The sequence below is a fragment of the Pseudophryne corroboree genome, chromosome 5 (assembly GCF_028390025.1).
Source record: "Pseudophryne corroboree isolate aPseCor3 chromosome 5, aPseCor3.hap2, whole genome shotgun sequence".
NCBI classification, from domain to species: Eukaryota; Metazoa; Chordata; class Amphibia; order Anura; family Myobatrachidae; genus Pseudophryne; species Pseudophryne corroboree.
This window is the reverse complement of record NC_086448.1, coordinates 527697152-527708909: the sequence shown is the minus strand read 5'-3', so window position 1 is coordinate 527708909 and position 11758 is coordinate 527697152. Positions and strand designations below refer to the sequence as shown.

At 43.2% G+C, this 11758-nt stretch overlaps 1 protein-coding gene across 1 annotated transcript; it reads left to right on the top strand.

The window, feature by feature from the left end:
- Positions 1–3306: 3306 nt before the first annotated feature.
- Positions 3307–5061, top strand: LOC134929185 (uncharacterized). Its single transcript, XM_063924948.1, has 3 exons — positions 3307–3431; positions 3507–3719; positions 4334–5061. The coding sequence occupies exon 3, from the start codon at positions 4345–4347 to the stop codon at positions 5011–5013; it is 669 nt and encodes a 222-aa protein (XP_063781018.1). The 5' UTR covers positions 3307–3431; positions 3507–3719; positions 4334–4344; the 3' UTR covers positions 5014–5061.
- Positions 5062–11758: the final 6697 nt, after the last annotated feature.

The window sequence follows — 11758 nt, the reverse complement described above, 5'->3', positions numbered from 1 at the left end:
GTAACTCTTTATTCCCATGATAATTTACAATCTCTAACCACATCTCTGTGTTACAAATTTTCCAAGTATAAACACCTTCTCTTTACCTCTACCCTTATTCTAATTTGTTTGGGGCCTATCTGGGCTTTCCTTCCCATTTTCTGTATACAAATGTACCCTGGCAGCTTCTGGCATATCAAAGATTAATGTTTGACCATTTACGAACAATTTAAATTTTGCTGGGTACCATAGTGCAAACTTTATCCCTTTTTCTACCAAGATTTTACATATTGGTTGAAAGGCTTCTCATTTTTGTTGGAGTGCTAGGGAAAAATCCTGGAATATTAAAATATTTACCCCATCCACACTTATTGGGGAGTTCTTTGAATATGCTTTCCATATATTATCCTTAGTTACAAAATCTAGAAATTTTACAATTACTGGCCTTGGTCTACTTTGATCTTCTCTCACTGGGCCTAATCGATGGTCTCTCTCAATTTGGGGATTCTCGATATCCTTCTGAAGTTTTAATTCCCCAATGATGTTATTTATATTATAGCCCACAAGGGCTGAGTCAGAAACCTCAGAAGGTATACCTATTGTAAACGCTGCTTTACTTTCAGGACTAAAAGCTACACTTTAACAAGACATTCAATACACTTTAAATGGAGCCGCTGCGGCCGCTATACTTAGTCCTCAACCTAAGTACTTATTACACCAGTAGCGTACAGAACCCCGTACCGTGTACGTACTTTGCGTACAAACGCCGCGCTGGCTGTACAAAGTACACTCAGTGCGTACACACTCAAAGATACTTTGTGAACCCTTAACAGCTACACATGTGATTGTAATACACTTATAACCTTAGCAGGGAAAGGAAACACGACAACAGTTTGTATTTAAAATGCTGGGTTCCGACATACCAACATATAATTACTGAAAGGGGGTTACAATAACAAAACAATACAACACAATAGAATAATGGCTACAGTCAATGGTACATACTTGTTCGATTTCGCCTGCGCTTCGCAGTCTGGTCCTCAGTCATCAGGGTAGATGACCTTTAGAGTCTGTGTGTGACCAGGCATGCAGCTGACTCTTTTATACAATCTTCCAAAACCTAGCACAATGGATACTGTAATCTCTTTGTCCATTGGACACAGGGATGGTCATTTACAGTACAGGAGCGGTCATAGGTTGGTTTGAATAGGTGGGCGATGTCTGTTCCAGATGCACTTGTAGGTGGTCTCCTCTGGGTTCCCGCCGCATAACAAATGTACAGTAAATACAGTTTATATTTATATTCTGCTCCTGCGCATAACTATTCGCAGGAGCGTGCGATCTTCTGCAAACCAACACCGGAATATTGCCCTTAAAATACCCTACAGCTGGATACCAAACACCACCTTATAACCTTGTTCTGTCTCCTCCTATCCTGTAAAGGTGAATCCATTTGTTCTGATACCATTTAAACTGTTGTAACTAGCTGGTGTGATGCAGGGAGACTATGGGGTAAATTTACTAAGATTCGGAATTTCCAGAATCATGTCCAAGTTCAATCACGAATGACATCGACAGTGTAAAATTGCAACTTTTTGAATTGATTACGACTAATTTACTAAGCTGTCGTATTCGTATTTTTCGTTTCTTCCGATGTCGATGTCATTCGTGCTTTTCTGCTGAAGATTGCGGCCGCGTTTGCTGTTTCGCGGCCGCGTTTATGGGGTTTTTTACGACTGCGTCACATGTCTGTTACGGCAGTGATTTAGAAATTGCTGCCGCGTTTTTAGTCCTAAGTTTCGTTTTCGTCACGCGGCCGTGATTGGTTGTATTCGTGAAGGAGGAGTGTCTGTGCATATTACTATAAAACCGCCCCAAACACACCGCACCTCGTGGGTTTAGCTAGTGGAGAGGAGAGAGGAAGGTGTATTTGGAGTTGGTGAGTTTGGTGGAGTTTTTGGTGGATTTGGAGAGGAGTTTGGTGATTGTTGAGTGCTGTACTGTGTGTGTAAGTAGTCTTGTCATATTTGTAGTATTGTTTTTTCACAGTTTGTCTACTTTTTTGTCCTTGTTTTTTTTTTACAGTCTTTTGTCATTGTTTGTGAGTGAGTGAGTGAGCGTGTGTGTTGGCTGTGTGGTGTGTAGTAGTAGGAGTAGTGGAGGAGTGTGTTTTGTGTTTTGATTTTTCAGTGTTTTTTGTTGTTTGTCATGTCAGACTCAGAGGTCAGTGTGGTGGCGGAGGTTAGTGAGGTGGAGGCTGGTAGTGAGGTGGAGGCTGGTAGTGAGGTGGAGGCTGTTAGTGAGGTGGAGGGGGGTAGTGAGAGGGAGGAGGTTAGTGAGGAGGAGGAGGAGGGGGTGCCTGTTGCTGTATTTTCCAGTGATAGTGATGGTGTTGTGGCTCCGCAGCCACGCACCACTACCAAGACTGGCAGGAATATAAAGTTCAGCTATGCTGAAAACATGGCTTTGGTGCGTGAGCTGATGAAGCACCATCGCCAATTGTTTGGTCAGGATGCTGGCAAGGTGTCCTCCCGCAGGAAGTCTGTCCTGTGGGGGCAAGTAATACTTGCCGTGAATAGTGAGGGTGTGGTGAGGCGGACTGAGGACACGTGCCGCAAGAGGTTTTATGATATAAAGCGGCGTGTCAAGGCCAAGATGGCCAAAGAGGCCAAATCTGCAAGAAAAACCGGAGGTGGCCCCCCTTTCCGGGCCACCCATCGGGACTGGGAGGAGCCTGTGCGGGCATTGATTCCTGCCGAAGTGGTGTCTGCTACTCATGTCCGGGATTCGGACCGACCCACGCAGGATGGTAAGTTTGATGTGTTATATTTTTATTTAAATGTCCTCTAAATGTTGTAAATGTCATTTTTAAAGGGTAAAGGATGCATAAATTGTGTTTCACATATTGCAGGCCTATGCACCCTTAAGGTGTGTTTGTGTTTAGAATGTGTTTTTTTCACCTTGCATTGGCTGTTTGGTAAATTTAATATTGCGCAAAAACATGTGCAATGGCTTTTTAATTTTTTAAAAAAAAAAGATTTTTTTTTTGACGATATTGCTTGGACATCTGTGTTGTCTGCTTATTTTAAAAAGATTTTTGTATTTATTTACTTCTGAAAAACGGTGCAATTATTCCAATATTACATTTTTCAAACATTTGCAAGTAGTCAATCTCTGCAATATCTGAGGCATAATTCTAAAATGTAACAGATTTATTGTGTGCAACATCATGTACATTTGGATATACACCACAAAATAATGAAGCTTTAAGCTCTTAATCAGAAATTATTTGTTTATCCAATACCTAATAGATGGTTACAGTACAATAAGGCTTTGCAGGGTTTTTTTTTACACAAAGCATGGTAATAATGTTTGGTACACTTTTTCAACAGTCCCACAGACCAGCCGGCCAGACAGGCCTCAGACAAGTCAGGATGAGGCTGGGATTGCAGGTAAGACTTCAGTGTAGTCACATATTCTGCAAACACATAGAAGTACAAAATATGAATGTTTATATTTTCACATAGGTTCTGCTTCTGGAAGCCGACCTCCTGTAAGGCGCCCATCACAGGGCTTGGGCCACTTACCCAGGAGGCCAAGTAAGACACGGCGTCTTGGCTCGGAATCTGCGGCTCCATCATCCCCACCCAGGCGACGACTTTCGGCAGTGTCACCCCAGCCACCACTGGCACTATTGGCGAGTTCGCAGAGTGATGAGCCCCGATCCCCTCAGTTATCTGGTGAGTAAAAACAGAAATTAAACACATAGGCAATAATATACACAGTACAGTTAATATGTTGTTAGTTGGTTTTGAGATTACATGTTTTCCAGAACAAGCAATGTGATGTTACGTCTTCAATTGCTAAAGGTGAAAAAAATTTTTTATATAAGGTCTTAGTGGATGTTCTCGCCAACATCATTTTTATTAAATATCAGAATTTTTTTAAAATTTGGCCCACACACGTGCACATTTAAATAAAATAACAATAAAATTCCAAAAAAAAAACAGCATCCACAACATTATAGTGTTCACACATCTCCCCTGTCCAGTATGTAGATGGCTTACTTGCTCCGCTCCTCTGGACTATCCAGGTAAGTAGTCTATATCGTGGTCAGGGGAGGGAATCTAACAGTGTAATGCTGTGGAGGGGAGTTAGTTAGGTGAGGATTATGCAAATCTGTCTATGTGGCCGCCTGTGTTGGTATATATGTTTTTGAGCATAAAAAACATTATAAGTTTATAAAATCAACGCCAAAAAGTTAAAAAATGGAGTATTATGAATGTAGTAATGTGTAGAAGTAGCCTTGCAAAAAATTTACAAATAAACATTGCATGTTGGCCACCCCATACAGAGCCCAGCTTGATGGCCGACGTGGACCAGCAGGGACAAGACCAACAGGCAACCATCACACTGCAACTTACACCTGTTGACCCAAGCCAGCCAATACAGCTGCAGGATATCCCCCAAGCCTCCATCAGTCCACAACTGGCACAAGCTCCGCCCCCAAGCCAAATACCAGATGATTTTTGGGCCAGTTGGACAAGCCAACAGGCCCAAAGCAATGCCAGCCTGACCGCACATACACAACACCTTGCCAGTCTGCCCCATCATCTACCGCGTATTAGTCGCAACTCGGGCAGACTGATTGTACAAGTAGGGCGAATGGCAACCTCAATGGAGCAAATAAGGGCTGACAACAGCCAAATGCTTGCTCATTTATCGCGCATCATAGATGAGCAACAGCGCCATCAGCAGGCACTCGTTCAGCTCATTCAGCACAACCAAGTGGTGAATGAGTCGTTATCCAGGATTGTAGCCAGCCACACTGCAACCAACACTCAGCTGATTGCAAGCCTTAATAATTTGAGCAGCAATATTTCATTGATGGGAGCTCACCAAGTAACCTCCAGCTCGGGGACCACGACCCCTATCCAAACGCCAGTAACCTCCCCTGTTCGGCGTTCCTCCAGAGCACGTGCCAGTGAGCCAGCACAAAGCTCAGCACCCAGCACACACAAGCGGAAAAAATAACCCCAATGTGATTGGCAAAATAAAAATTTGTATTTGACAAACACACAACTTCCTGTGTCCGTCTCAAACATTGTCGAAGCTGCTCTGTATGTATGTATGTTTTTCATGGGTAATGACTGAAAATGTATTTTTAGCATAAACTAAGTACAATGGACACACCACTATAAACTACAAACAGTAAGTAACAAAACACACAATAGAAAGTAGTGCAAAGTGTTTAGTCAAGGATAATTACAGCCTACTAAAACTGACCTGGAAAATAGCGCAGGATCACTTCTTGCCGTACCTGCCTCCCTACATATGTACTCACACTGTCACCAGATGGGTCTAACTCCTCTGCTTGCCGACTGCTTTCTCCCTCATCATGTGCCAGATGTTGGGTTAAACACAGATTATGGAGAAAACAGCAGCAGAACACAATTCTAGTCACCTTTGAGGGACTATACAACAAAAGGCCAGCAGATTTATCCAGACACCGAAACCGTGACTTCAGCACACCAAAACATCTTTCTATCACATTCCGCGTAGCCTTATGTGCATGATTGTAACTGTGTTCAGCAGGAGAATCAGGTTGGGACAATGGAGTAAGGAGCCAAGAGTAGCAGCCGTAACCCCCATCACCTGAAAAACAGATATAGTCCACATTAGTACATATGTTAGATTATTCTTTCACCTAATCATAACTCGAGTTTGTGGATAAAAGACATACACACAAAACATTTTAAACATACCCAACAGCCAGCCATCAGGCATTTGTCCGTCCTCAAATTTATCGAAGAGCGATGACTGACTGAGGATGAAGGAGTCATGGCAGCCACCAGGGTAACCTGCAACAACACTCATAATTTTTAAGTTTGCATCACAGACCACCTGGACATTAGTTGATTGGGACAGATGTCTATTAGTATATATATATTGGCGGCCCTTAGGTGATCTCAGCTGAACGTGTGTGCAATCTATGGCCCCCAGCACATTGGGCATGCCAGCAAGCTCATAGAAAGCTACCCTGACAGCACTCCACTCCGACTCCTCGGTAGGGAAGCAGATTGAGGCATTAATGTGTGGCTCCAACACATCCAAAACCTGAGTGGACATTAAAGAAGCTAAGGTGAGTGTCATGTTAGGTATTCTCTACAATACTGTGTTGTTTGAACTTACAGAAGCAACACTTAGACATAACCGCCTATGTATTTTTAGACTCACCTGCATCAAATATCTGGAAAAGGTGGGCTGTGAGATACCAATGACGTCGCCTGCCACAGCCTGGAAGCTCCCAGTAGCCATAAAGTGTAACACAGCCAGGAGTTTGTGTAGGCCTGAGACAGAGCGAGAGCGTGCTGTCTCAGGGTCTATGCCCAGTTTGACAAGGTCATACAGGTGGAAAATGTTGTTTCTATTTAGGCGGAACATCTGTATGACCCTATCATCGGACAATGCATTTAAGTTTAAACGCCCTCTAAAAAAACGAGGCTGGCGCAGCCTCCGCGGTACCTGGACAACCTGTTGACCATGTTCACTTACCTGGGCCTGATTCCTGGAAGCCTCATGGAGCAGTCTAAGGTATCCCACAGCAAACAAAAAATCATTGCCACACACCACAGCCGCCATTTCAGAGTGAGAGAAGTTCAAAATGTGCCTGGAACACTTTTATAGGGCCAAACATTCAGGTGTGAGTAATGGATAATTGAGTACACATGTAAACACGCTTTTCAAATGCTGGCGCGTTTTTTTTTAGGAAAAAATTACGATTTGTAATTTTTCGCGGCCGCGAATGCATTTTCACGGCAGCAATTACAATTACGAATGGTTAGTAAATGACCGAGATTCATATCTAAACAGGCGTAATTTGACCGATGGTGTATTCATTCGTAATTTTTTACTTGGACTTGCAAAAAATTACGAATGCCCTCATCTCTGCCGTGATTAGTGTTTAGTAAATTACCGAGATGACACTTTGAAGAAAAAACGGCATCTCGGTCAAAATCGGGAGCTTAGTAAATTTCCCCCTATGTGTACATTGTGCACTATTTGGATTAAATATGTAATGTGTTTTGATGGCTTTTTCATGCGTTCACAAACTCTACTGTAAATACACATACCACGCGCTAATGCGCAGGACCACGGGAGCGACCATACACAAATTGCGAATATGCGCACGCACAGCGAACAAGTACATGCACGGAGGCCATCTGTGTGTAGTTTGTACGTGATGTGTGTATTGCAATATTTTTCGACTTTGACAGTCCACCCTTTGGCAGTCACTAATAACTGCCACTACCTAAGCAATAAACAGAAAAATATCTATACAATATATACAGAAGCTTGGATGGTCGGGGGAGAGTTGTAGGTGGGAAATGTATGACCTAGTGGGATAGTAAAAAGCATGTATGTATGAATCCATGTCTGAGGGGCATGTATCATCATGCCGAATATGTTTTAAATAAGCTTTGAGGTATTGCGAAGTATATATTAAATACTTCTCATCCCGTATTAAGGGTCTGTAAATAGGCAAACAAACACTACCAAGCTCTTTTCGGCTTTTTGTTCCAACAAATGGGGCGCACATTTAGTTATTGATACATGGAGGGAGAACATATGTGAGTGCTAGTATATGTGGATATCACCTGTCGACTATGTGTGCCATTAACTGGAGGTTTAAGAGATGAAGATAAGACACATATATAAAAATACATTCACATGAACATTTTGGGTAGGGCTGACGTCTTTTCCAGTTGGATGTATCTGGGCAGAGGGGGAGACAAAGAAAAACGGGTGAAAGAAACAGGCCATGAAATTCATTTGCAATCCTTATCATAACACTGTCTCTATGGATGGATCATAAATTAAATCTGCTGCTGTAACAGCGCCCTCACTCCTTAGACTCATCAAATTTGTGCTGTGCTTGCGCCGCGTTAGAATTTGAACACACCTAAATATCAAACCAATAATTATGATGACTCCCAGGATACAAAGGAGAAACTTCCCCACACTCATAATAACAGTTTGAGCCCACTCTCCTAAACCTGAGAACCATTTGTGTGGGTTTAACCATGAGACCCAGCCAGTCAGTTCATTACTCACAGTCGCTAAGGTATGGTTGTGCTTCCTCCTGAACTCCCACTTCAACTGCAAGATCTCGTCCATCTTCTGATCGATGATCTCCGTGGGATCATCAGTGCTGTTTGTAATATACGTACAGCACTTCACACCATATTGAGTTGCCAGAGTAACACAGTATCCACCCGTCACAGTTGTGACATAATTAAGGACTATTCTGTGCTGGATCAGTTCCTTCTTGTAGGCTTGTAACTCCCTTCCCGTATGCCTGAAGGTGTCATCATACATCTCAGTGATATTATCTATCAAGTTCGCTAGCGCATGGATATACTTATAATTTATAGTTCCTCTGGCAGTACGGGTGATGTCTAATGCGAGAAGGAACTGAATCCCGGTGGATTAGTGGATCAAATCTGAGGCTGCGTGCTCTGCCTTATCTATGAGGTGTCTCTTGATGATGTGTCCATAGTGAGTATGAGTATAAGATGACTGAGCACTGCGGTGAACGTCTTTCATTTTATCATGGGTTATGGTCATGACCTCTGGTAGTACTCTCCCAATATAACACAATCCCTCTGAGCTCGGGGCAAGCCACTTGTACGCCTTCCTCCCACATATGAAATAGGCATCATCTGGGAGAACATAGGGGACAAAATATAACATCACCATATTACAAATTTTCCAAGTAAAGAAACCAATCCCTAGTTCTCCCATCTGCTCAGTACAAGTATTGGGCTGGATGATATGAGCACAATACCCTGACGATACTCTTCCAACCCACATGGTCTTGCTTCCACGGGTATACCTATACCAAAAATACCTCCCGCTGTTGGCTATTTGGCGTACAAGTTCAGCAGACAATATCCCTTCACAGTGCCTCCGAGCTCCATGACTACCAGAGCGCTTACTGATACCAGCCTTTACTCGAGTGATGTGCTGCTCCTGAGATCCTACAAATTCGTACTCGCCATCAGAACCCATTCCAGATCCCTGCTCGACCTCTCTGGGACCCTCACCAAAACAAATTGTCCTGATCAAAAACAGAATTACTAACAGAACCCGAAACGCAGTCTCTTGTGATCGATCCATTTCGTTAGGGGAAAGAAGGAAAATAAGAAGGAGAAAAGAAAGGAAAATGCAGGGGGAGGTGAAAAAAGAAAATGGTGCGACAACCGTTCTAGATCTTGTTGCTCTCCGTGCTCAGGTGCCTTTCAACAGTCCTGCCTCTCAACTTTCCCGAAACAAACACTCTAGTGTCTTTTTGCCTTGCTCTTTGAACACACAGTTCACTTTGAACGCACAGTTACCAAACTACTTTGTCACGAGTTCTCTCCGGGTCAGCGACCTTCTTGCAGTGGGACGAGTGGACCCAAGTCTCTCTTTCGGCGACCTTCAATGCTGTTGTGCTGGTTAACAAGACTTGATATGGTCCTTCCCACCTGTCTATGAGGCAACCTGAGCGTATAAAATTTCGAATCATCACATAATCCCCAGGCTCAATGTCATGACAATTACTGTTCGGTAGGTCAGGAATCACCAGCTTTAGATTTCTTTGTTGAATTCTCAGCTGCTGGCTCATCCCAAACAAATATTTCACTGTCACTTTATTATTACATTTCAAATCATCCTTGGGGTCTATCATTACATGAGGTTGTCGACCAAAAAGAATTTCAAAGGGTGATAAGTTAAGTGGAGACCTGGGAGTGGCTCTGATGCTGTACAACACTCGTGGCAAAGCTTCTGGCCACAACAATCCAGTTTCAGCCATTACTCTGCTCAGCTTGTTCTTATCAGTTTGCACATGACCTGAAAGACTTCACCTGTAAAATGGGTACCCCTGTCACTTTCAATCATTCTAGGGATACCATATCTACACACAAATTCCTGCACAATTTTCTTTGCAGTGAACGTAGCAGTATTTGTGGCAGCAGGGAACGCTTCTACCCAATTGGAAAATACATCAATACAAACTAACACATATTTCAAATTCCTACAGGGTGGTAACTGTATGAAGTCGATTTGTATTACCTGAAAAGGTCCGTCTGTCGGAGGGATATGGGATGGCTCTGTTGGTATTGTCTTTCCAATATTCTACCTCAAGCAAGTAAAACATGTCATTGCTCTCTTACTTGCATGAGAATAGAATCCTGGCGCACACCAGTAGGCTCTCATCAGCCTGCACATACCCTCTTTGCATAGATGAGTCAGACCGTGTGCCACCTCAGCTAGACTTGGAAGATATGCTCTGGGGGCTACTGGCTTACCGTGTCCACCTGTCCACAGTCCTGAGAACTCCTGGCCATACCCCTTTGCCCTCCAGACTGCCTTTTCCTGTAGGGAACACAAATTTAGCATTTTAATTTACTATCGTGTGTTATCAGTTGTGTGAAGTAAACCGTCTCTGGATGAGAGGAGAGAGAGGAAAAATAGTAAATAAAAAAGAAAATGTCAGGTTTGGAAATGTCAGGTTTGGCATTCACCACAGGCTGTCACACCATCATGCATATCGGTGTCTGTACACAGTCTCCCTTCACCAGTATTCTCATTCTCCACCCTTTGTGCATGACCAGGCACACTGCATAAATACTGGTGTCCTTGTTCTGGTGAGATATACTGGATTTGGGCAGAACTCTGACGGACCGAGTAGGCATGTGGCGTTTGAACTGTAATCGGGTCCATGTATTGTACCCTCCTGTCGGTGAATGTAAGAGATGAGGAGGAAACTTTGAAGAAAAATCACATAGAGGTTAGTAACAGATAAGTTTGTAGTGGCAAAGAGGATTTTATAAAGTTTGACAACTGGATTGGGCCCTATGGGGAAGTGATTCTCTACTGTCTATGCCACCCCAAAAATTCTATGTGTCATATCTCTACTGGGACTATCCCAGCCATCAATCCAGTGTCCTGTCCATCCTAAGCTCGTAGGGAACCTGGTATCTGTGAGATAATTTCCTCTACCTGTCATGGACATGAATCTAGAACCGTGAAATGCAACATTAGTCTTCCTGGGTATCCAACATACTTTGTGCTTCCTGGGCGGGAGCACTCTATATGTATAGCATCTCTAGCAAAACTCCTGTTAAGTCAATCAGGGGCCATTTCTGCTAGAGAGAGAAGCACAAGTTTAGAGGCCTCATCTTAACCCCAGCAAGTTTTGTCAAAAGGGTGAAGTTGCATTTATTCCGTTCTTCCCATTAACCGAATCTGTGTTTTTTATATGGCTCGTGATTCCTTACTATATGTCCCTTGATCCCGCCTATGTGTTTAATAATGTGGCTTGTTTTCTCTGTCTAGGGGTCTATATTGACTATGTGTTCTTCTACTCTTACAGTCTCTGGCAAAATGCCCTTTAATTCTACAAATGTAACATATTATCGGTCTTTTCTTATCACCAGGGTTTTGGGGTTTAGGCTGATGAGGCTTTGCTGCAAGAGCCTGTAGACTTATTGTCATCAGCTTCTCCTCCTGTTGTTTTCTGCACCTAGCAATATTCTTGTGGTGTTCAATTGCGCACTCTCTAAGACAAGCTACTGTGGCCCCTCTCCATTTAGGCAAAGATGTTTGTACCCTGTACCTTACTGTCTTATTGAGTCCGTCCATTAGCACAGAGACAGCCACCTCCCTGTAATTAGCATCGTTCCCTGTATCTGATACCCCAATGTATCTATCCATTATTTGCAGGGCCCGA